This window comes from Ictidomys tridecemlineatus, chromosome 1 (genome assembly GCF_052094955.1).
Source record: "Ictidomys tridecemlineatus isolate mIctTri1 chromosome 1, mIctTri1.hap1, whole genome shotgun sequence".
NCBI classification, from domain to species: Eukaryota; Metazoa; Chordata; class Mammalia; order Rodentia; family Sciuridae; genus Ictidomys; species Ictidomys tridecemlineatus.
In genome coordinates this window covers 2,902,759-2,928,673 of record NC_135477.1, presented here as the reverse complement: position 1 = coordinate 2,928,673, position 25,915 = coordinate 2,902,759, and the positions used below count along the sequence as shown (strand labels likewise).

General features: G+C 54.0%; 1 protein-coding gene across 3 annotated transcripts in view; it reads left to right on the top strand.

The window, feature by feature from the left end:
- Positions 1-25,915, top strand: part of Mgmt (O-6-methylguanine-DNA methyltransferase) — a 227,458-nt gene that overhangs the window by 44,936 nt on the left and 156,607 nt on the right. For all 3 annotated transcript variants that reach the window (XM_021723283.3, XM_078024202.1, XM_078024199.1), the window contains one exon: positions 5,857-5,990. In XM_021723283.3, coding sequence (XP_021578958.1) covers positions 5,869-5,990 — 122 coding nt within the window. In that variant the 5' untranslated portion in view covers positions 5,857-5,868. The remainder of the gene's footprint in view (positions 1-5,856; positions 5,991-25,915) is intronic.

Genomic DNA, 25,915 nt, shown 5'->3' with positions numbered 1-25,915 from the left:
GTTCATTTTTTGTGAGGAGATTTTTCTGGTCTGGGTTGAGCGCCGGGCAGCAGAGGCTCACCTTTGGTTGTGATGGTCTCTGCTTCCCTGAAGTCCTCAGATTCCTTATTTCAGTAAATTGCCAAGAAGTGAGTGACGCAGGGTGACTTGACACCCAGCTGCAGAGTGACGCTTCCCTTCTTCCTTTGAAAGTGTCTTTCCCAGGGGACAAGTGGCTTCCTGCTTCCGTGACCCTGCCTGAGGCCGCCCACAGCAAGCCTCCTGTTGTTCCTTAAAAAAAATCGTGATATTTTCCACGTTGTCTGCATTTTGTTATCAAAATTTTTCCTCCACACAACTGAAGAGCGAGAAGATGGACAGGACGGCACTCGGTGGCTGCCCCCTGCAGCCACACTCCGGGAGCCCTGTGTGGGCCCGGGCGAGCCCCACTGGGCATGGTGCATGGCATGTGTGTGGATTTGCTGCGGTTTGCACAACAGGAAGCTGCCCAAGGAAACGGGCGTTGGTCCTCGAGATGGCTCAGAGCCCTCCGTGTCCTCGTGGATGCATTTCCAGTGAATGCTGAGCTGTGCAGCTGACCTGAGAGGTGCACACATGGGGTGGTCCCACCTGGACCACTTCTCTAAAGCGCCTGCATCTCCGGGGCCTTCTGGGGCAGGTCATCAAGTCTGTGCACACACAAGTTCTCCGCCCTTCTCTCTGTGTGCTTTGTGTGTTTTGTACACCTACGACCCCGTGGTTTGGTTTCTGGCTGCTCCCGGACTGTCCTTGACTGCACAGATTCAAAGCAGCCCTGGGGTGTCACCCAGGAGGGAGTGGCACTCCTGCCTTCCTCGTGATGGGTCATAAGTGGGTTTTAAATGTGGACGGTGCCAGTTCGTGTCTAGCCTCTGGGTTTTAAGACCAGGGCTGGTTTCCTCAGCTGTGCCCCTCCATCTGTGCTGTCATGTGTCATAAGTGGCATGTTGTTGAGATGACCGGGTGGACTCGAACAAGACACAGGTCTGGCTGGAGGTGTTTCTGAAACCTTGCTGCCAGGGCCCATCAGCCTGTCCCCAATGCCCCAGGTCACAGTCTTCTTAACATCAAAGCACCATTCATCAGAAAAGGGCTGTGCCTGCAGGGCCATGTCCATGGCAGTCTTGGTGAGGTGTGCCTGCCCACACCTCCCGTGGCTCCTGGTCTGGGGTCTGAGAGCGACACCTGAGCAGGTTGCAGCCTCGCCTGAAGGCGGCTTCCGATCAGGCAGCTTTGTTGGAAGGCTCGTCGTGTGGTTCCAGTGCAGAGTCCTCCGCTTGTCCGTGCGCGTAGCTGGCTGTGCAGGAACTGATGGGAAACCAGAGGAACCGCTCTTTTCTGGAAGAGGCTTTGCAGTGAGGTTTTGAGCAACTCTGGCTCCACTCCCACTTGCACATCCAGACAGCTGCCCGGGTTGTTAGGCAGACGTTTGCGTCTCACTGGTCGTTGGAGCCAAAGGAGCTGAGCCATACTTGGGCTTCTGTTGAAGGGGACCTAGCACAGTCCCCGGGAGACCCCAGTCCCTTGCAGACCTTTTGGGGGGCCTTTGCTTCTCCCAGTGTCTTCCTGCGGGCTTTCATACTGGGTGGGGAGGGGGAGCCCTGCGCTTCCCCTGCTGCTCTCCTGGGGCCCCCTTAGGGCCCGTGAAAGGAAGGCAGCGTTTCCCCTCCTGGCTTTTGACACCAGGGGATTTTTCTCTAAGGACAACACTCCCCAGCCGGATCTTGAGTGGGCTGAGGGTGAGCCAGGTCCACCCTGCGACCTGTTCTTCCCCTCATTCTCTGCTGAGGGAGGTTGCTGAGCTCGGCTTGCCATGGCTGGCTCTGTTGGTCTGTTCTGGGTCCTGGGCGGGTCCTCCCTGCACCCACATGATGCAGAGGGTTTGGCCTGATGGGAACTGCTGACTGAGGAGGCAGGTGCCCCCCCCCACACACACACACACTTATTTCTGAGCACTTCTGTGGCTCCGGCTCCTGGCATGGAAGTGGTTGGGAGTGAAAGGTGCAGATGGTCCTGGGGGGCGGTCTGGACATGGGCAGGCCTGGAAAATGGCGAGGGGGAGGGGAGAAGACAGTTGCCCTCTCTGGGCCCCTGGCTTGCACTGTGGTGGGGACTGGCCACATTGTCACTTAAACGCCACTCATGTTAAAAGGGAGATGAAATGAAATTCACTTCATTTTTCAGAGGTCTCCAAATAGCCATGAAGAATTAATTTTTTTGTTTTTGCCACCAGTTAATGTCACCCCTCCTGTGGCTTGAGGTGGGTGCACAGCCCTGTGGGAGGCTGGCAGGCTCTGCCAGCTGGGGACTGGAGTGCCGTGGAGAAGTGGCAGCCCAGGACACGCCTGTGCCTCAGGCAGACCTTGCGGACCCCACGCTGGCCACAGCACAGGAATGCCCTGGCCTGTGGTCCTCTTGGAACCCAGGGTGACATTGTGTGCACACGCCTGTGCCCACTGCTGTTGGGAAGTGTTGCGAGAACGCGGCTGCCCGCGCCCCACCGGGCCTCCTGTCTGTCCTCGGGCTCCTAGCTGTGTGCCCAGGTTGTCTGTTCAGCAAGCTGGGACTGAGTGGTTGGGCAGGCCGTTCGCCTTGCTGTTTCCCCTCAGATCCTGCTGGTGGCCTCCAGGAGGGCAGCCCTTCCTGTGTCCAGGGAGTCCCTGTGTGCAGGGCAGTCGCTGTGTCCAGAGAGTCCCTGTGTCCTGGTGGTCCCTGTGTCCAGGTGATCCCTGTGTCCAGGGTGGTTCCTGTGTTCTGGTGGTCCCTGTGTCCAGGGTGGCCCCTGTGTCCAGGGTGGTTCTTGTGACCAGGGCGGTCCCTGTGTCCAGAGAGACCCTGTGTCCTGGTGGCCCCTGTGACCAGGGTGGTCCCTGTGTCCTGGCGGTCCCTGTGTCCTGGCGGCCCCTGTGTCCTGGTGGTCCCTGTGTCCAGGGTGGCCCCTGTGTCCAGGGTGGTTCTTGTGACCAGGGCGGTCCCTGTGTCCAGAGAGTCCCTGTGTCCTGGTGGTCCCTGTGTCCAGGGTGGCCCCTGTGTCCAGGGTGGTTCTTGTGACCAGGGCAGTCGCTGTGTCCAGAGAGTCCCTGTGTCCTGGTGGTCCCTGTGTCCAGGTGATCCCTGTGTCCAGGGTGGTTCCTGTGTTCTGGTGGTCCCTGTGTCCAGGGTGGCCCCTGTGTCCAGGGTGGTTCTTGTGACCAGGGCGGTCCCTGTGTCCAGAGAGACCCTGTGTCCTGGTGGCCCCTGTGACCAGGGTGGTCCCTGTGTCCTGGCGGTCCCTGTGTCCTGGTGGCCCCTGTGTCCTGGCGGCCCCTGTGTCCTGGTGGTCCCTGTGTCCAGGGTGGCCCCTGTGTCCAGGGTGGTTCTTGTGACCAGGGTGGTCCCTGTGTCCAGAGAGTCCCTGTGTCCTGGTGGTCCCTGTGTCCAGGGTGGCCCCTGTGTCCAGGGTGGTTCTTGTGACCAGGGCGGTCCCTGTGTCCAGAGAGTCCCTGTGTCCTGGTGGTCCCTGTGTCCAGGGTGGCCCCTGTGTCCAGGGTGGTTCTTGTGACCAGGGCGGTCCCTGTGTCCAGAGAGTCCCTATGTCCTGGCGGCCCCTGTGTCCAGGGTGGCCTCTGTCCGGGCAGCTGCAAGCCGAGTTGGAGAAGAGGGTTGTGCCCTGGCTCTCAGCCCCTCGGAGCAGGCGCAGGTCAGACCCCTGGCTTCAGCCCCCATCGTGACCCCCTCTCTGGTGGGGACTGCGGCCTCCCAGGGGGTCCCCACTGCCCTTCATGTTCTCAGGCTGCTGCTGCCACCTGTCTCCTCGTGTCCCCATGCCTGGCCTCACGGCGCTGCCACCATGGCCTCCGCTCACACTAGGCTGCTCTCCCCGCAGTGGCTGGGCTCCCTCCTCTGTTCTCAGTCACCTGGGTCCTCACGGTCCACGACTTGCCCTCAGCCCTGCCTTGTCTCCCCTCCTCCTCCTGGAAAGGGACTCAAGTTCCTGCCATGCTGCCTCTTCCAGGAAGTCTTCCTGGACCCCAGGCCTCCAGGCCTGGCTACCCGTTAACCTCACAGCGACCTCTGGGTCCTTCCTTCAGTCGGGCTCACCACGTCATGTAATTAGTTCACGTTTTCAGCAAGTAAAACTGTGAAGCACCTGTGAAGCGCCAGGCACTGGGAATGTAGGACTAGGTCAGCTAGGACGCCTCTGGGCTGGAAAATGAGGAAGTCCCTAGAACCCTGCCTTGAAACAGGTGGACTTCTGCTTCTGACACAAGCCAACATCCAGCAGTACTTCCGGAGACGGGGTGCCTGGGTGGCTCAGTGTTGGGACCCAGCCTTCCCTTTGGTTCACAAGCTAGTTGCCATAGCTCCAGCCATCATATCTGTCATAATAAGAAAGCTCGGGGCGTGGATGGTGCCTTCTGCTATAAGTACCTTAAATCTAATAAAAAGAACTCTCAACACACGTCTCACTCACTGGCTGGAACCGGCACATATTTGCTACCTGTGTTGGAGCTTGTGTGCTAGTGGAGGCAACGCAGCTCAGAAACAGAGTGCACCGTCCTGAGCGCTGGACCAGAAAGTGAAGCCGAGGGAGGGAGGTGCCCGAGGGTGGGGGGTGGGTGTCCTAGGAAGGCTTCCTGGGAAGGCTGGGGGTTGGGTGACACGGCCACGTTTCAGGGGAGTGGGCCACAGTGCCAGGACCCCGAGGCGAGGGCAGGGTGAGGATCTGCAGAAGCTGAGCACAGGGTCCTGGTGAGACCCCAGGGTGGGGAGGGCTGCGTGGCGTTGGCTGGGGGTGCACTCCCGCTTGCTGTGTCACTTTACTCAAACCTTCTTTTAAGCTCAGAACGGTTCCTGCCTCAGTTTATGTGGCTCCAAAAGTATCGATGTCCTTTGACGTGACGTCGGACATTGAGCTCTGTCCAGGGACGCAGCTCTCGCCGTCTGTCCTGCACCAGCAGTGTGCACGGGAGTAGACCAGATCTTCCTCCTCGTGGCGTAAACCCACGCTTGCTGTAGAAAAGTACAGGACACACAGGGGAGAAGGATTCAGACCATCCTACCCTGCCAGGTCTCTCAGAAGCAGTAGACTTAAGGTGACAGATCTGTGGGCCAGGCACCAAGAGGACATGGGACTGGCTTTTTGCAGGGGACCTCTACCTTCCTCCCCAGGGGACCGTGAGCTGGTCCCTTTGTAACTTCAGAGGCAGTGGCTGGGCCCAGGCTGATGGCCATTGCACAGTCCTGTCCTGCTGCTCTGCCGGGCTGGTCACTCGTCCCTCACCAGCTCCTCCCAGGCCTTCACCCAAGCCTGCTAGCAGGTACCCGCCCGAGCAGGGCTGGTCTCCCCATCTCTCTGCACGACTGCAGGCCTCACTGTGTTCTTTCTGCTGGACCAGGGGCTGCACCTGGGCCTTGGGGCCTCCGGGCCTCTGGTATCCCCGAGCATGTCCACCACTGAGCCAGCCCCAGGCGTCCAGACTGTTTGCCTGTTTCAGTCCTCTGGTCGTCCTCTTAGGAAAGCAAGGTTACCTTAGTTTTAGGAACTGTTTGAAGAACTTGGCCCAGCTCGGCTTCTTTCTACCTTTGTATTGGTTGAAGATGGGGGAAGGTGAAGAATGCAGTAATTAAAGGAACTCGAGCAGAGGGGTGGTGTTGGTTGGCTGCTCTAGGTAATTGAGGTAATTTTTTGTCTTGAAAGTGACTGTTGCAAATGTGACACATTCCAACCAGGAGAAAGAGGCCAAGAAGACATGGGCTATGTCCTGTGTGTAGACAGCTGGTGCCTCTGCTGTGCGTGAGACCAGCCAGATCCTTCTGCACATGCTCCTTACTTGACCTCAAATCTTTTCTCTCTAGGCACTTGGCAGAATGGACAAGGCCTGTGTCCTGAAACACAAAGTGCTGGAGAGCCCGCTGGGGAAGATCGAGCTGTCTGCCTGTGACCAGGGCCTGCACCGGATAAGGCTCCTGAGCCCACAGACCTCCACCGAGTGAGTGCGTGCCACCCATTGTGTGTGGGGGGAGGGGGGCACCAGCTGAAAGCAACTAGTGTGACTTGTTGGCCACAGGGTAACGAGGAGCCCTGCTGCCACAGACATTCCTGTTGTCTGCCCCCACAGGTTGCCCCAACTCCATCTCAGTTAACATGGGGCCTAACCTCCGATGAGTGGCTCCAGGGCATTGGATTCCCCTGTGCCTTCAAGGAGGGGTTGATTGAGCATTGATTCTCTAAGGCGTGCGCTGTGGGGATGTCCCTGGGAATTTGGTGGCTGGATAATACGTGCCTTATCTCTTTTTTTTAAGCCAGCCTGGGATTTTGGTGAACGGCCTGCTGGGTGAGGTCGTGCTTCCTCTGTGGGATGCGGTGTCGGGATCTAGGCCCTCTGGAGGCAGTGAGCACAGCCTGCAGGGCGCAGGGCCTTCAGCCTGACCGGCTCACCATTCCCAGGGGACGTGTGTTTCTCTTGCATGATCCTCACCGAGTTTCTCTAATTGTAAAAGCATAAATGGAAAGTGCTCTCTAACGCTTTGTTCTGAAATGCAGCGTTTCATTTCCTCCTCTTATTGACCGAGAGTCGTGTTAAAATCACAGTTCCCGTTATTCCTGACAGAAGGAAAAAAACCACCCACTCTTATGCCCGGTGTTGTCTTAACTGGCTAATAAACACAATGCCAAGAACATTAGATAAAGAAAATACATAAGAAACATAAAAATTGATTTTAATGGACCCCTGTCAGAGACGGCTGTAATGAGCACGAGTGTGGTAATAAATATCAGTATTCCCCCCACCGTCGGGGCTTTTCCTGTAGAGCCGCGTGTTACAATCAATATAGCCTTTTTTAAGACTAAAAAATAAGCAAACCTTTGAACTACATGAATATGCTCTTCAGTCTATGAGAACCATCTGGCTCCCGTGTTCAGAAAATCACAGGCACCAAATAATTTGTAGGGGAAAATGTCATTTTCTTTCTTTGCATGTTCATTTGCGCAATAAATCACAGGAATTATGGGTTGGGTCCCCCAATCCCCCTGCTCCCGCCTTTTGGAGCAAAGGTAAATGTCCTTGCAGCAAATCTGGGAAGAAAGTAAAAACCGGGTGTTATGAGTTAGGTGTGGTTAAGAGCCTGCTGTGGACCCTCGGAGCAGCGTGCAGAGGCTTGACTTCGAGTTTCTACTTGAGTCTTGTGGCCCAAGTGAGCATCCCATTCAGCTGTGAAAACAGCCGCCAAGTAGCTACCCTAGGAGAAAGGTGTCCTGGCCGAGCGGCTGAGCGGCTGGGCTCCTCTCCGCTGCCCTGGGGCTCTCCAGGCTGTGCCCTTGCCCTAATGCTGTTGGGAAGAGGAGCCAGGGAAACCGACTCTGCTCTGCCTTTCTCTGGGCCACCAGGCAAGGGAGGCCACTGTGCGTTCTGGCTAGAGCTAGAGCCCTGTGAGCAGGGTTCAATCCCCAGTGATACCCCCCCCCAAAAAAAGTTGAGACTAGTGTAAACCTGAATACTCAGAATCACGGTCTCATTATTGTTATTTTTTTAAAGTGTAAAATTCACATAGTGAAGTTTCTATTTTCAGTGTATAATTCATTGTGTTTTGATGAACATTTCCAGCTATAGAGCCACTGCCCTAACCAAGATCTAGAACGCTCCAGAAGGTCACCTTGTGCCCCTTCAACCCACGGTCATTCCTGTTAGTGGGTCATTGGTCACGTCTCTTGGTAGATGCCTGTTCTCATTTCTTTCCCTCGAACTCCAGGGAGGGGAATGGCTGGATCGAATGGCGAATGTGTTTGGCTTTGTAAGAAATGCCCGGAATGTCCCCCGAAGTGGCCTTGCTGTTCCACAGCAGCACGCCTGGGTTGCTGCCCTGCCGGGACTGCCATCAAGACTGGAACTTTCGGCCTTCTGGTGGGTGTGGTGTGCTGCCCCTGGGGTCTTCATTTGCATTCTAAGTCTCTGTCCCTCTTGAGTCGGGCTTGCGGAGGTTTTTGCCACTGATTTGTGGTTTCAGACACAAGTCCTTCATCACATCCGTGAGCTGTGGTTTTGTTTTTTTAGTTGCACATTTGTTTTTCTGATAGACTCTTGGTGTGAAGGTTTTAGTTTTTGAGAAATTCAGTTTGGTTTACGTTTAGCAATTATTTTCTTCAAAAAATAGTTCTCTCCTGTAATTTCACCACCATCTTCTCCTACAGTTCCTGAAAGCTTCATCCTGGTGGTTCTTTTTAGATGTGTGACCCATCTTGAGTCATTTTTTCCTTAGTTATTCAGTTGTGTCAGGATTTGTTGAAAAAGCCCCCAGAAGTCCCCCCCCATCAGATCACCACGGTGCCTTTGTCAGCCAGCTGGCCATGAGCACGGGTCCTGTCTGGGCACCACTGCTGGGCACACCCGTGCCTGTTCTGTGCCAGCTCCTGCTGACCTGACCACGTGGCTTGGTGATTGGCCTGGAAATCGGGGAGGTGAGTCCTCAGCTTCTTCTGAGATCACCCTGGTTCTAGGCCTAGTTGTCACACATTGCCTCCAGAGTTGGGTGCCCATCTTCTTGGGGTTGATGGAGAGCTGTGAGTATCTGTGTTTTGGAGGTTGCCATCTCTGTTGAACTTGTCAACTTGTGATACGATTTTCCTGTTTGGGTTCTTTCATTGTCCCCAGCAGTGTGTTGCAGTTTCTAGCATAGGGACCTTGCATGTCTTTTGTGAAATTGATTTTTAAATACTTTACTCTTGATGGTCTTCTAAGTCAGTTTAAAACTTTAATTTTTAAATTATTGCTGCTGGTTATGACAATTGATTTTGTATGTTGATCTTACTCTCTGGGATCTTGGCTAGATTCAGTGCAGTAGTGTCCACCACTGCCCCAACCTTGCCTATAGTTTTACTTTCTGATGTGTGCTACCCATCCTCAGCCAGGGTCTAAAAATACTTAGAAGATTCCAGGAAGAAACGCTTTAGGTTAGGTCTCATGACAGTCTGTAGACAGCTGCCGCTGCATTCTGAGCCGTCCGTTGTCCAGCGTGTCTGTGCTGTTTATGCTACCTACCTGTCAGTCCCTCTGAACAGCCATGGTTATCAGACCGACTGGTGGTGGTGCAAAGCTCATATTCAAGTAACCCTCAGTTTATATGGTGGTGGCTCTAGAGCATAAGAGAAGCAGCACTGACAACACAGACCTGGGGAGAAGCAGCGAAGTGCTTCAGATACCTCACATCACAGGAAGGAGGTGAGTGCCCTGTAGTCGGAGACCACGTGCACGTGACTTACCTCACGTGTGTGGCTGGAATGGTTCGTTTTGTGTTGATGTCACCATGCCTGATTTATAGATCAGACTTTATCAGAGGCATGTAGATCGAAGGTGGTGTGTATGAGGTTTGGTGCTGTCCAGTGTTAGGTGCCCACTGGGGTCTTCATGGACCCTCTGGGTGGGCAGGGCCTACTGCTCAGTCAGCTCTCCACGTCTGAGGCTCCCACATCTGTGGATTCAGCAAATGGGGATAAGAAAAACTGGGAAAACTGTATCTGTTTAGAACACGTGGGCTTTTCTTATCATTCCCTGAACAGTGCATTAGACCAGGCAGCATTTATGCTTATTAGATATAAGTAGTACAGAGATTTGCAGTGTTCAGGGGTGTGTGCTTGGGTACCTGCCTATGCTACACCATGTTATGTAAGGGAGGAGTGTCCTTGGATTTAGTGTCCTTGTTAGTCCTGGAACAGGACCCTGGGGTCAGAGGAAGGACTGTTCTGGGGCTTTGCAGTTCCTGAGGGCTCCTGTAGTCTCTGGTTTGTGCAAGGGGAGTAGGCTTCTCTCTCTACCTTTCAGGCACTGTTAGACCCACCATTGGAATGATGGGTAAGCAGGTGACGGTGGCTGCCCCTTCCTGTCCCAGTAGCAGGAGTGTCCAGTATTTCCCTAGCTGGGTGGTCCACCCTTTTGGGTTTTGAAGGTGTCCACCTCGGGTTGAGGGTGCTTCCGCAGTCCACTGGGCTTTGCCATGTGGTTTCTCTGGGTGGCCATAGGACTTCTCTCCTGTGTTTGAATGAGTTAATTTTGGAATGATGGACCTACCCTGAACTGCAGGACTGTGACGCCTCATTCCACATGAAGGTCCTGGTCAGATCAGGACGGGGTGAGGGGGCAGTGCTCCTCCTGGTCTGAGAGTGAAGGGGGGACCGGCATGGTTTCCCTCCTGTTGGTGGGCAGGTCCAGCTTTGCCGACAGGGTTTCCTGTTGTGGAAGCTCCTGTGACCTCTAGGGGAGTCGGTGCCGCCTCTTCACCTGTGTGCTCTCTGGGCCTGCTCCCTGCTGCCCTCTGACAGCTGACGCATGGCCCAGGACGGAGAGTGAGCACTCTTTCCTTCCTCCAAAGCCAAAGTGGGTGTCTGCAGCAGGATCGCATGTGCACTTCTGGACAGGTCTGATGCCCATCCTGCGGTCAGTTACCTGTATGTGTGGCCTCGTACAGCAATTGCTGATTTGTTTTGTGTGGCTTATAATAATCACTTACCTTTCCCTTCCTGAAATGTGACAAAGCCTCAGTCTGGCATAAAGGTTTTATGGCCTCCTGCCCACATCAGGTCTCTACTAACCACCTCTTGCATGGAGCTGGTGGCCCTGGTGGGAGCAGGGCCTGGCCCACGCATCATCCTGCCTTGACAGCTTCACCTCATCGTGAGCTTTAGCAACAGGAGCTCTGTGAGGGGGTCACGTGTGTTACTTCTGTGTGCTATTTTGAGACTTGCTCAATGTTCCACCAAGTTGATTGCAGTGTTTGATTACTTGGAAAAGTCAATGATACAACCTTGAGGAGCAGCAGGTGAGCCCAGGGGATCGTGGGTGCTGGAGGGAGCCAAGTTAGAGGATTTGCTTCTAACTTTTGTTCGTGTAAACCCTTTAGTAGTAGTCATACAATACTGAAAACATGGTCTGACCAAATGACAAACTGAAGTCCTTTAGTGTCTTGAAAATTAAAAGTGACTCTCAAGCTGTTTCCTGCCTCACAGGCCTCCACTGGTGTCCTGGGGGTGTGGTTCCTTTATGGACTTGCACATCCGCCTCTTGATGTCTTGCTGGGTGGCCCTGGCACAGAGGCCAGGTAGGAGCACACAGGTGAGGGCTCCCTCTCCTCCAGGGTCTTGGCCTGCTGTGGCCTGCTGTGGCCTGAGAACTTAGCCCAGCAGGGCCTCCTGCTGTTCCTGGAGGCTTCTCCTAGGATGTTGGATGCACGGATGCATGGCCACTTACGCTGCTCAAACATGCCAGAGTCTGCCCATGCAAGGAGGGGAACAGCTGAGCTCTTCTGAAGGGACAAGGCTGGGAAGTCACCAGGTGCTTCCCTCCCAGCAGGTGGCTGGAGGCACCTTCTGTTCCTGTTCACATCTTATCTATTTTGAGACCCAAGTTGGGACGCCTCAAGGGTCTGCGTCCCTGCACAGAGGACTCGCCTCATGCTGGCGTGCGCCTACTGCGCGCTCTTTCACCTGGCGATGCCTGGCTTAGACGGCACCTCACAGCCCGCTAGCCATGGGCATCTTCCTGGAAGCGATCTCTGGCAGACTGGGAAGTCTTAACACAGCTCCTTGCAGTGCTGTTGCCCATGCTGTGCCGGGGAGGACAGGGCCTCCCGAGGACAGTTTAGAACACCCAGCAGAGACTCACCCGAGAGCCACTGTGCGTCCCTCTTCCTCATGCAGCGACCTCCGCGGTCGGGCTGCTTCTCTCCAGTGCCTTGAAATAATTACCTGTGCTGCATGTGCTTCCAGATGTGATGGTGTCCCCAGGACCTCCTTGAGGGCTTGAGTGTCCTTCTGAGGGGAAGACTTCACCGGCTCTCCCCTGGACTTTTATTCATTTATGGTATTGGGGATTGAACGCAGGGCGCTTAACCATTGAGCAACATCCCAGCCTTTTATGTTTTGAGACAGGGTCTCACTAAATTGCTTAGGGCCTGGCTACATGGCTAAGGCTGGCTCTGATTTCGCAATCCTCCTGCCTCAGCCTCCTAAGCTGCTGGGATTATAAGTGTGACTACCACACCCAGCTGTTATTTTTTTTGTGGTCTTGGGGTTTGAAACCAGGGGTGCTCTACCACTAAGCTATCCCTCCAGCCCTTTTTATTTCAAGATATTGTCTTGCTAAGTTTTCTCAGGCTGACCTTGAACTTGCAGTTCTCCTGCCTTGGCTTCCTCAGTCAGTAGGGTTATAGGTATGTGCTACTGTTCTGGCTCATCTCTGAGTGGAAGGCCCCTGTGAGCTGGGACCACCATTCTTGCCTAGGTGCCTGTGTTCCTGATCAGTAGCCCTGTCTGCATGAAGGATCACCCCTCCTGTCTCTGACGAGAGGGGTAAGTTATCAGTAGTGAATAGGGAGTTGGTTTTGTGACTTACGTTATCAATAACACAAAATGTGCATATACTTCATGCCAAGTGCCAGCCTGTGTCCGTTAGCAGCAGATAGTGGCCTCGTGGACTTGATAGCTTGGAAGACAAGATGGGAAACCCAGAGTGTTCCCTCCATTCCACTGATTCTCAGGAGGGATCCCTCCTTCCCCTGCAGGGAGGGTCCTGGGCATGCACACACAGCTGCACCAGTGGTCTGCAGAGCTGGGTGATGGTGCAGCCTGTGGGTGGCTGCTCGGGGTCTCAGCCACAGGACAGGACTTGATTTACTATTAGCTGGACTCAGGATGTGAAGGCTCTGGCCCTGCAACCCCAGCCCTTGAACCACTCGGGAGTGGGTGTGACTCCTCGGGTTGAGTTGTGCAGACGGATGCAGGTTATTTCTGGATGCCTGGCCTCGGAGCATCAGCTTCCTCTCCCAGGATAGTCAGCCTCACGTGACTTCCCAGCTTTTGTCCTCCAACCTGCCCCCCCAGCCTGCTGTTTCGCCCAGGACTTACCTGAGGTCAGAGTAGAGGAGGGACTGCCTGCTTCTGGTCACCGTGGTCACTGAGATTCAGACCCTCACCTTCTGCAGCGTCTCAGAATACGCAGAGTGAAGGGTTTGTTTTCACGCCGTGGCTGTTGCAGGGCAGTGGGGACGGCCAACTCGCATGCCTGTGTCCATGAGTTGGACGTGAGTGGCCTATTTAACTCTGAGTCTATCAGGATCCTCTTGGAAGAAAAGGATGGCTGAAGGACGGTGACAGATGTGTGGGTTCCAGACAGGACCAGCTGTCGGCCCAGGATCTGCTGAAGGTCATGGAGCGGGAGCACACTGTAGGGAAACCGTGGTATCCAGCTTCAAGCGGGGGAGGGTGGCGTCTTGCCTCTGAGGGATGTTGGAATCAAACCCCTTAAATCCCCACCCTTAGCCAGGAGCCTCCACCAGGCTGCTCCTGTGTAGGAAGGTCGGCCGCTCTCCCCGGAGCATCATCTCCTTCATCTGGCCGTTCCCTCCTCCCAGGAGGAGGGCACCTGGAGCGGGTACACCCAGTCCTGAGGAGGAATCGCTCCATGTGGCCTGCTGTCCACTGGAGGAGTTGTCCCCAGTGCTCAGTCATCAAGGGGCACGCTGTCAGTCATGGTAGCCAGCAACTGCATGCATCTGCAGGTTAAGGGGTGCTGTTTCCTGCCTGGGCCTCCAAATTGTCCCAGCTGTGGCTTTTGCCCCCAGAGAAGGATCGATGTCAGGTCAAGGCTCGAGGGAGGTGCAGTGTGGGGCCTGTGCAGGGAATCTCACCGGGGCTTGTAAGGGCACGGTGGCTGTTTCTGATGGAATTAGCCAATAGTGCCCTTCCCCCTTGGCTCTGCGTTGCCCTGTGGAGTTGACCCCTGCCCTCTCTGCCTACAGTGTGGACAGCCTGGGGTCCATAATGGAGCTGCCCATGCTGTGGCCCCTCCTGTTTGGGCCCATTGTGCAGGCTTTGGGCCCCGGCTTGCTGCCTTGGGTCACCTCTGCCTGCTGCTCCGTCCTGGCTCCAGTCCCATTTGGTCTTGAAGGTTTGGTTAATAGCCTTGTTCAAATTGTAGCCTCAGGAGGTTGAATAAGCCCTGTAGGGCCGCGCATGGCCTTGATGGCAAGATTGGACCTCTCCTGGCCGTTTCATTTTCTCTGTGTGCCAGGTTGTGGAGGGCATCAGGCAGCAGGGACGGAGGACTTGGGGGAGGCCCCTGCTGGGTGGCACCTGCCTCATCAGGAGCTCTTTTCCAACACCACGTCCTCAGGACACTGCCATGCAGGTGGTGGCACCAGTGTCACTTTATCACTAAGAGGAAAGGCTGGCCACAGGGTCTCAGGAGGAGGAAGCAGTGTCCCCTCCACATGAGCTCTGTACAGACTGCCGCACTCAGGGCTGACCTCCTGCCAGATGGTGTCTGTCCACCTGCTTCTGAGCGTGGGGCTCCCCAGACAGACCTGATGGAGCTTGTGGTAGTGCCAGGCAGGACACCCGGTGCTGATGGCTGGAGAGCATGCCCACGCCCTCCTGGTAATGTCCAGATTGGAGTTTCAGGAACAAGAGCCATGAGGTAGCCTCTGGGTGGCATGTGCAGGCCCGCTGCCTGTGGTCACACTACAAGGCCACAGCTTGCTCGGGGCTTGTCTGGTGACCCCGTTCTGCTGGGAGATGGAGCCTGAGCAGGAGGGGCCTGGCCTCTGATGCCCTCCTCCCAGCTAGTGGTGCAGCGTCCAGGGCCGTCCACCTGCTCCTCGGTCCCCACTGGGATTGGTTTCCACAGTGTTTTCTTACTGTTCCTGTATCTTCAACATTGTTCTGATGCTTAAGCTATCTGAAGCTCGTGAGTAAGCTTCAGTTTTTATTTTGAAAATTTTAATCATTTAAGCCCTACACTCTGAAAATATTCTTGGTTTGTTAAACTTGTGTCCTTTTAAAGCTGTATTGGTAATTAGGCTCCTTGATACCAGCGTGCAGCGTAGCTCTTGGTGTGATGGGTTCAGTCTTGAATTGAGTTCGAGGTTAAGTGAGTAGTTTTTTAATTGAAGTGTTGTCTTGGGGTCCATCTTTCTAGAATTCTTACTTCCAAGTGCTCTGTGTCGTGATCCAGGCAAATCTTTCATCTGGAAAACATTGGCAAGAAACTTAGGGTTCAGATCTCGTTGTTTCTTCACTCGTTTTCTTCGGGAGCCACGTGCCCCAGCTAGTCACTTTGCAGCTTTGGTGTTTGGGTGTCACCTGAGAGGTGTCTGCTCACCACACGTCGGAAGTGGAGGTGGTTCTGCTTCCCAAACCAGCCACTCCTGGGGGGGGGGCCCTCACCTGCAGCACCAGGTGAGGGGTCTCACCGCTCTTCTGTGTCTCCTTCCAGAAGATCGATGCCCTTGCCCAGTGCTGCTGGACCTCGAACACCTGCTCACCCACAGCTCCTGCTTGTGGCCTCCACTGTTGGGCAGCTCCCTGTACCTGTGGGCACCTTCAGGACAGCCTGTGCTGGCCAGGTGTGCTGGACTTTGATGGGCCTTGCTGGAGCTCAGGAGGTCTGCTGCATGGCCTGGAAGGTCCTTGCCTGTGTTGGTGCAGGGCCTCTAGGCCAGGGCTCAAGAGTGGAACTGGAGTTTCCAACTGCACGGTTTTTGCCAGGGTAGTTAGACAAACTAAAATGGGATATAAACAATCCTAGGAGATGCAGTGAGGAGGAGAAGGACGCTTGTGAGACAGCCTATTACAATAGGAAAATGTAAGCTTGAGATGTGCTGGTGTTTACTTTGTTCATCCCTCAAATAGAAAAACGCTCCAGGTACTGTCTGTTTGAGCCTGTGTGTGTGTACAGTGTGTGCTTGAACTTCTCATGCTGCTTCAATGTCCCTTTCCCTGAAAATACATATTTATACCAAGGAAGAAGAAACTGTTTATCATTCTTCTGAATTATTAGATACCCCAAAGGTAACATCCCCCAAGTAGTGGTTTCTCCCTTCTAAAAATCATCTGGAAAAATACTGAGCTTTCTGATCTTTATTTCATCCAGTTCACTGGCTCTGCTAGGAAGAGTTATTACATAACCAAGCACCACTTTTATTAAAAAGAACCAGGCACTTATTTCCTTCAAAGTTTTTCACGTGTAAATCTTCTCTAGGTAAACAAAACTTACTGAAGGTAATATTTTGAGACCCTCGTGCTGTTCACACCAGTAGTGTTGCAGAGAGCCCACATCATAAGCTAGTCCTGCAGCTTCCTGGCCTCGGCTCTGGTGTCCTGGGGGGGTGGGGGTGGCGTCCCCTTCCCACAGGCTGTCAGGAGACTCACATGAGCACAGGCCCAACAGTGGTCATCTTGGTGAAGAGACTGGGTCCGTTGTGTGGTAGTGCTCTGCAGAGGCTACCTGTTGGGTGGGAGCACCTCAGCTGGGCTTAGGTGGCCTGTGGGTGGGAAGGACTTGGGGACGGAAGAGGGTCCAGGGCTGCCGATGGTTGAGGCTGCCGGTGGAGGGCTCCTGGACAGTCTCTACCACTTCATAGGGGTTTCCATTGCTCTCCAGGGAGCTGGAGGGAGGCTGCCACTTACTCTGGACACCCGGTGGTCCTGCTGACCGGTTGTAGCCCATCCTGACCTGTCTCCGAGGGGTCCTTTTGGAGTTTCTTAGACCCGGGTGGTCAGAACTATGAGGGGCTGTGGCATGGGATGGCAGGCAGCCAGCCCTGCCCCTTATCACACAGAGACCCAAGTCCAGGTGCCATGCTGGAGGCCCTGGCTGCCAAGTGGGCGCTCTACACCTAGAGGCTGCCGGCGGGTGCCTATCCCTGCTCTTGGGCAGGCTCATGTCCTGGTGGCAGAACACTTCTCAGTCTTCCTGTGCAGCACAGGCTAAGGAGCTGGGCTGGCCCGTCTTCCTAGAGGGCAGCTGGCCTTCCTGCCTCTGCTGGGAAAGCCAGAGGAGACGGCAGCCCAGAGGTGGGAGGGTGTTGGAGGGCAGGTGCCATGCTCAGGCCAGTTGTGCTGGGGAGAGCTGTATGCTGACCATTGTGCCCATCCAAGAGGCAGATGGGGACAGGAGGCTCAGAGCCCTCAGCCTGTGGGAGTGAAGCTGGGTCAGCTGTGGGAGCAGGGCTGCCGCACTGTACTGACTGGGGTGACCTGGGCTGGGTGGTTAGGTTAGGGCTGTCAGGCAGACCTGGCGGCACACACCTGTGATTCCAGACATTTGGGAAGCTGAGGAGCAAACGTTCAGGGACAACCTAGGCAAGAGCCAGAACCCGTCTCAAGTCAAACGGCCGAGCTGTGCTCAGGGCAGCATGCACCCAGCCTGCCCAGTGCCCAGGGTTCCATCCCTGGCACCATAGGAGGGGAGCGTGGGAGCACGCCAGTGTGTGGACGTCCTCCAGCACTTGTCTCCCAACTGCAGCCACCTCCTGACGGAGGAGACGGGACAAGGCTCTCCTCCGCCTCTTCACCCAGCTCATTAGCACTGCCGCCTGCCCCCGGCTGGGCCGGGACCCCTTGCATGAGGCATAGCTAATCGTGGGGTGCCAGGCTATTCCAGAGCTCTGGTTTTACTGCCTTACAGTCCACAGCCGGGCACGCTGCTGTCAGAGGTAGCTGCCTTCCAGAGGAGAGACGGACGAGCCACTGTAAGCATTGGCTCCTGCCTGGTGTCTGAGGGCGAGAAGCTCCTTCAGGATCATGAAGTTCCTTAGTTTAAAATAGAGGCATTACGATCAAGGCAGGTGCTCCTCTGCATGTGTTATAAACTCTTGAAGTTACATTATTATATGACACATTAATAGAGGCTTTTTATTTTTTAACAAATTCTCTATAAAAAATAGCATGCATGAGAAGTTACCTGCGTTTGTGAACTCAGTGTTGCAGGAGATAAAATATTTTTGCAAAGAATGCCATGGCGTATTTAAACGCTGGGCAGCTCCCAAGCAGCTGTGGTCCACGATGGTGCAGGTGATGGTGTCATTGCTCCGCAGGTTTGGCACGCCGTTAGCCAGACTGAGTGCAAGTTCACGTGGGTATGTCACTCACCTGTGTGGAGCATGCCTGGGGGGGTCTCTGCCTCTCAGCTGACCACTTTGGGTCCCATTGAGAATTTTGATTGTACGTGTGTGGCCTGGTCAGTACCGGGAAGTCTGGCCTGGCTGGGTAGCGCCCTGGGTGGAGATGGAAGCTGCCTCTCTGAAGCGTGCTGAGAGGGAGCGCAGGACAGGAGAGCCCCAGAGTCCTTCCTGCAGGTGCCGTTTGTTCCCACACGTGTGACCTCTCAGCCTGGGTCCCAGCTCTTCACTAATGTATGTAAAAATATTAAAAGCCCTTGTATATTACATTAAAAACTATGTCAGCCACCCTGCTTTTTTCTATTTATTAAAACTTTTCAAGCAGTAAAAACATTTTACTTGTTAATGAGGGAAGTGAGGGAGTTAATGACACAGAGCTTGGATTCTCCAAGATGTCTCCTCTTAACCATGCACACCCGCTCCTCCCGCCGCATGCCGTTTAATTTCTGCGATAGGGTTCAGTGAGCAGATGCAAATAGATTTAATGATTTGCATCAGTAGATCATTCCCCAGTTTAATGTCCTCTGATATTTTGGGTCAGGGGCTCTTTCTTTGGGAGGCTGGCAGTTTCTGGAGCTGGATTATTAATATTAGTGACTTCACATTATGTCAAAGTGCAGGGAGATGAATGCCTCTTTTGCACGCGGATTCCCACATTGCTTGTGGGGTGGGGGACTGGTGCAGTAGACCACTGGGCCACGTCATCCTGGCCACAGGTGCTTTCCAGCGAGATGCTGCCTGAGCTGGCAGGTGCCCTGGCCCAGCCCTTCAGGAGCAGCAGTCATCTGGTCTGCTCACCTCACGAGGAAGCCTGTGGCCGGTGGACAGGATGTGGTGTGCTTTTATCAAGATCGTTCAACAAAGGGATAAATGTAACAGAACTCGGGCTCGCAGACTTGAGCCTACCTCCTCTGCGTCCTGTCTGTGGTATCCTGGGACAGGATGAGGAAGGCCACGGGCTGCCCTGCTGGGACTCCATTAGGTGGTGCCTGATCACGCACGTGCAGTAAGAGCCGCCAACAGCCCTTCCCATGTTTATAGGGACTGGGCCCAGGACCCTGTGGATACCAGAGTGTGTGGGTGCTGAAGTGAAATGGTGTGGCACATGCACATAATCTGCATGTACTGACTCCTTTAAATTGCCTCTTAAACAATGCAGTGTACATCCCTCATAAGCAGCTGTTTGCTGTGGTGTGTACAGAATGTCAGCTGTATGAGTATTTTCCATCAGTGCTTGGTTGAATCTGCAGATTAGGAGCCCAGGGAGGCAGAGGCTTCTGTACACACAGGATGACCCAGCAGCTCTGGAAGCAGAGCACCAAGGAGGTTTTCTTGGGGAGGGGCCGTCTCCATTTCTTCTGCCTGCCTCCCACCAGCAGCCAAGTGCCAGGTGCTGGCCCTCCAGCCTTGCTGCATCGGGGTGCAGAAAGAGCTGGGCCTGCTGTGAACATAGCGTCATTGGCGAGGGTCCTGGTGTGAATGACTCTCATCATCCCTGTAGGAGGCGGAGAGTAGGACCATACCCGGACAAGCATGTGAGGACACAGCTGGAAGATGCCATCCACAGGCTGAGGTGAGGGGCCTGGGGAGTGGCCAGCCCTACCAGGTCCTTGGCCTCAGACTCCCACCCGGGATGGCAGTGCCTGTCGATGCTGCTCTTTCATGGCAGTGGTGACAAGGTAGCATGGTGCTCTTGTTCCATGGAAGTATGCTGCTGCCCAGGTGGACGATTCCCTGCCAGTTATGTTCCTGGACGCTGTCAGCAAAGCCAGAAGGGGCCAGGTGGGGCCTCGGCATGCAAGGGGTTATGGGAAATGGTTAAAATGGCTTTTCAGGTAAGAAGAGCAAGATTCATGATGGCACCTAGTTAAATAAACCAAATCAGTGGTGCAGAGACACCACCCTCAGCCCCACTGTCGCTGGTTTCCTTCCGGACTGCCTCTGCTACTGCTCCCTGGCCTGGTGAGGCCAGCCTCCCCTGTTCTGTGGGAGCCTGCCTCTGCCTTCTCTCTGCTGGATCTCTGAACATTGCTTCCTCTTCCTCCTCAGTCATTTCTCCTGGCTTGGTCATCTGTGGTCTAGATGTCCACCTGTTGTTCTGTCTTTCTGAAGCTGTCTTCTCCAAGGTCCAGGAGCCTTAGCACAGTTGTCCTGGCTTCCTTGCCTGCAGCAAGGGACAGACTCGCCCCCATTTCTTTCCTGTCAGAAAGCCTGCTGGGGTCGGCTGGTGGGGCCTGGTGAGGAAGAGCCCTCAGGTGCAGGGGGCTTTCTGTCTCTGCTGCAGCCTCCTTGGCCAGTTAGTTGCTGGGCTTTGCATATGGCGTGGCCAGGTCGGCTCTCCTTCTCTTCCTCTGCCAGGCTTGGATTGGATTTCCATGGTGTTTTAGTGTTTTTGTTACCATGTTTTTCTTCCACAGTACAAGTCCTAATTTGCCTCCAATACCATGCCATAACCTTGAGAACTATACCAAAATGCAATTAATGATTTTAGTGAATGTTAATTAGATACTTAGAGTTTTAAATGATTCAGGTTATACAGAAGTCTTTGAATTTTGTTTAGAAGTGTGTTAGTGATCATTGGGGAATACTTCTACCTCTTTTTTTGGATGAAATAGACATTCATGATAATATTTCCCAGTCAAAATAATGGGATCAAGGCCAGGTAACTGGAAAATCCCCTCTACAACATGTTTTGGGAAGTGAACTGTGAGATTTGGTAAGTGCTGATGCCTGGGATTATTCTCAACTTTTCAGAACTGAACTTTTATGAACTTAAAAGGGCACTTTTGCCGACTGCTAGTCTGCGGAGGCAAGCTGCGGGTGATGGACTGGTGTGCTCCTGCTTGTCCACTGTAAGCACAGGCTGCCTTAGTGGCCACCTCGCTCTGGTGGGTAGCCTCAAGGTGTGCACAGGTGCAAGGGGCCTCTGATGGCCTGCGCTGTGAGGCCAGGTCTCTGCCTCGAGTGTGCTCCAGGAGCTGAGGGGCTGGAGGCCCCCAGGCCAGGTGTGGGTGGGGTGGGGGGGCTTGTCAGAACTCGGGATTTGGAGGCTTTTGAAATTGAACTTCACCTTTGCTGATAAACAGCCAGACATAGATGATGGCACCTGGCTAAGGGGCAGGGTGAGACCGAAGGTGCCTTCAAAGGCCATTCTTCCTGAGGCACACCTTGATACCTCTGACTCCCCTCAGGAAGTGGAGAGCATCAGTGCTTCACGGCCACTTCTCGGGAGGCTGTGTGGCCCCATCCTCCCTGGCGTGGCTCGCGGGGTGCCGTGGGCCGCCGTGCGGGTTTCACCCTCAGCTGGTTTCCTGTTTAGCCTGTAAAGTGGTGATGGTTCCCCTCCTGGTACCCTTTCTGGAGGCTGGAGACCTGTTCTCACATGCTCATCTGTTGGACGGTGCTGGTTTTCCGCTGTTGCTTCCTGTGCTGCGCCCGAGGACAGGCACCAGGGCTCCACATCTGGTCTCACGGTCCTGGGTTTCTTTTGTGAAAATGTAGTTGATGTGCAGGTTTTCACAGAGTGTGTTGGATCATTTTAGTGATTCTTTTTCTTTCCACCTGCTCTTCTTACTTTGATCTCAGATGCCCTGAGGTACTTTCACTTGATTCTGGTCTTGCCTGGGCTATGGTGTGGCATTGTGCCCACGTTTCCCTCCCATGACAGTGGAGCAGTTACTACCACATGTGGCATTTGGGATTCAGGTCAGCCAGCCTTGGCGTGAGGGTTGTGCAGGGCAGCAGGTGATGTCCAGTTCTGGAGGACTTGCGATCCCAGAGTGCTCCTTCTGTATGGTCAGCTCCCTGACCATCCTCGGGTGTTACTACTGACCCATCTTTAACCCTCTTAGGCGAATGACTGCACTGGAGAAGGGTGGTGGGCCCCGTGATGTGCAGAGCCAGCCTGGACCACCCACTCGCCTGTGTACTGCGTTCCCAGTATTTATTCAGGATAACTTCTGTCAGATATTTAATAAGAGTGAGTAATTGAATGCACTGTAGCCTCTTGCCTTGCCCTGCGATCCCACAAGATCTTTGAAGCTAAAACTAGTTGGGGCCCTTAAGGGATTACTAGAAATTAGGTATGTCTGCATATGGAAAGGGCTGCTATGGTGGGAAGATTGAGTCCTTAAGTAATTTGCTATTCCCAGTGATAATTACAAGAAAGCCTTGCCCCGGCTCCATTTCTTACCATGTTCAGGGTGATAGCTTGTGTCAGCAGCTAGTCTTTGCCCTCGTCACGCGACCCACTGACAGGTGGTGGTTTGGTGGATTGTGTTGCCTTGATGGGCTGCTGTATTGTCACTCCTGGGAGACATGTGGCTGAGAGGGTGTTATGCCTTACTCCATCCTGGTCGTCAGGAATGGTTCAAACATGAATAGAGTAAATTATTTCAAATTTGATTGAAATTATCAATTTTATTAAGTCCTTTTAAGAAACCCACAAACTTTTAAAGCCTTTCTTAAAATATATACATCTCCATTCTCCAGGATGGTCTGCAGACTGCCCTGGTGTCCTCCGGAAGGACAAACACTCTCGCACACGCTTTGGCTGCCCATGTGGACAAGTGCAGGTGCCGCTCCTAGGCAGCCAGCACCGGGGGTGACGTGCTCCAAGATTTACTGTGCATCACCTTGGCCATCATTCCCATAAGTATTAATTTTAACTCCACTAATAAGAAACTGAACAAAAGTGGAATTATGAGTTCAGTAGTATTCTATGAAAGGTCAGTTGTTAAAAAGGCAGAGTCTGACATTCTGTGAAAAAGGTGCCTCATGAATCATCCTGATGGAAGAGCTTGGGGTGTTCTCCACCCATGCCGTGAACCCTGGGAGTGGAGTTCTGGGGCAAGCTGTGCAGGTTCCATATGAAAACAGAATCATTAAACGTGTGTTAAGATAACTCCAGGCCTTGCTTTCCTTCACAACCTGAAAGTGGGTCTAATGTAAGAAACCTCAGGGAGCGCGCCACCCTGTTTTACAAAATAAAAGGAGTGGCCTCCATTTTATAGGTAAACTGCAGGGACATTCTGGGTACCACTGGCGTCATCAGGCACACCTGTGCCCAGGTTGGGGGGGGGCAGTGGACTGTCTGAAACCCGAGTGAGGTTTCTGTGGTCCCTTGTTTTGTCGGGGACTAAAGTGATCATGCATTTGAACCTCTCTGTAAAACAATCCCCATCCACTTTCCAACTGTCCTTCTGTTTCTCTTTAGAGCAGTGGAGTGCCTACTGTATACATGGAGCACAGACATTTCACATTAAATTACCTGAGTGTTTTATGTGTCCTGCCAATTCAGTGTTAAAGTTCAATACAAATATATAAATTATTGAGCAGTTAACTGGTGACACATTCATCAGTGGAACATCTTTTATTGTGGCCTGTTGACAGATTATTTTCATTCGGTCATTGAAGCACAATATTGTTGGTGCTAAAGCCTGTTTCAGGGCTTCCTTTGTCTTCGTTGCTGCTACCGATTCCTTCAAAAGCATCTAAATACCAGAGGAGACCACGCATGGAGTCCGCGTTCTCTCCAGGAATAGGTCTTATCAGGCAGATGTCTGTAAAAAGCAGTTTCTTTCTCCATGACTGCTGGCCGGCTCTATCGGAAGGACAGCCGTGAACTGGGGAGGTGGCTCAGCGGCGTTGTGTGGGGGCGTGGCGTGGGGGCGTGGCGTGGGGGCGTGGCGTGGGGCGTGGGGCGTGGCGTGGGGCGTGGCGTGGGGCGTGGCGTGGGGGCGTGGCGGTCCTCCTCCTCTCCGGGCAGCCTGCCCCGTAAACCCCATCTCCATTGGTGCCTGAGTATTTCCAGACTCCCGAGTGTCCGAATGGCTCCCCCAACCAATCTCGGGGCACCCCACGTTCCTTACTGTGCTGTTGATGCCCCCCATGTGGGAGCAGTATGTGCCCAGGTGTATCCTGCTGGGAGGACCTCTGGTGGTATTTCTATCAGTGCCAAAAGCTTGGGAAGCCACCAGGGTGCCGGCTGGGACACGGCACTGGCTGTTCTGCCACCGTTAGCAGGGCCAGCTCTGCCACCTCAGACTCTAGTGGCGGGGCCCAGGCTTCCGTCGGCTATGGTCACCTTCTGCAGGGACAGAAGCTCGCGGTGCTGGAGACTCGCCGGACATCACCTGGTGCCTTCCTGGCAGTTTACTGGCTTCATGGGAAGGTGGCATCCTTCCTGCTGCTCCATGGCTGGTATTGGAGTCCAGTTTGAAGCATGGGTTTCCCCAGCGCGCACTTGTGTCCAGCTCGGTCTTGTCCGGCGACGTCCCCTGGTGGGCTCGGCACCACTGCTGTGTCTGCAGTGTCCCCGTCCTTCCTGTGTTGTCATAATTTTTGCTTAATGGCTGTTTGTGCTACATTGACCAGGTCCATGGGTTGCTTAACATAAATGATTACATTTGCTTATGATTAAAAACTCCCTCCTTTAGAAACACAGCACCCAGGACGGGTAAATGATTTGTTGTTAGCGCGCTATACTTCATTAGCCACGTGGCGGGCTCCACAGAGTCATTGTCTAAGAGTTAGGAACACTCGTAATGAGCTGTGTAATATGGACCCTCCAACAACTGCAAGGAGGCCATGTCTGCAGGAGCAGCGCGGCCGAGCCGGAGGCCAGCAGGACCTGTGTGCTCAGCCCTGGTCATCAGCAGGCAGCCGCGTTTCGACGGGAATGGCGTGGGCGAGTGAAGGATTTTACGACTGGAGCAAGACTCGTTGTAAAAAATTATATACCGTTCATGACCAAAATCCTTCAAAACACTCTGTCACCGTTCCCCTCTGAACCCTGTAGCTTAAGTTTTAAGCATCTTGTGAGTCTCTTGATGCATGCCACTTAAGGAAAGATGCCGCGCAGCGGTGCGCATTCTGGATGCCGGTCCAGCCCTGCTGCTCCGCGCTGGCACCCCACCACCGGGCTTTTTCCCAGCACTGGACTGTCGTGAACCGTGCGATCATGCCCCAGTGCCGTGGCTCTGATCTCGTGTGTCCAGTAACGTGGGCGATTGTGTGGTTTATTATCACAGGATGACTGGCAGACAGAACTTCCTGGGACAGTGACATTAAAGTGATGGGCATTTTTGTGACAGACGTAAAATTCTGAATCTTGAAAGCTGTCAGCAGGCCGGGCAGGGTGTTGACTCTTCTGGCAGTAGGAGCATCTTGGTGCAGATGGAGCTATGTCTGCTCTGTAAACAAGACGAGCCACGTGACTGGCCAGGACCGGGGACAGCATGGGCTCTGCCTCCCGAAGGCCCTGCCGAATTTGGGCTGCCCCTGCCATTTGCTAGCCACATAGCCTCCGTGAGTGTCCTGCCCTGAGGTCTGATTGTCGGGATGAACAGTCTCCTGGTGTGTGGGGAGGGGTAGACCAGATCGTGGGCGCACAGAGCCAAGGCTATACCCGTGTGCCGTTGGTCCTCAGCTGTTCCTTGAGCTACATGAGTGTCCACTGTGGTCCAAGGTGGACACAACCTCCATGCCTTTGGTGGCCCAGACCACGACCTGGGTCACCTTGCTTGTCAGTGCCTTGAGGCAGTCTTGGTTCCTCTGGAGGAAGGGCCTGGCTCTTTGAAGGTACTGTGACCTTGGTGCTACTGCTCGTCCTGCATTCACCTCTGTAGAATTCAGTGATACATCTAAAAAGTCCTGTATCGAGGTAAGAGATCATTTTTGTAAGTTATAAACGTTATGGAAATTAAATATTTTAAAAACAAGAATCTCCTGTTGAGAGAGTGCGGAATGCCAGGTTCCTTCCTGCACGGGGCCAGGTCAGGCGGCTGCAGGAGCTGGGGGCCAGGACTTCCGATGTGGTGGATTGCTGATTTTGGAGTCCTGTGATGCGATTGCATATGCTGAACCTTGGAGTCGCCCCGTCTGTGCTTGAGCCATGATTCACAAGCCCCTTTGAGTTCTCTCGGGGCCTGGCCTGATGGCAGGAGGATGAATTGCCATTGTGCTGCTG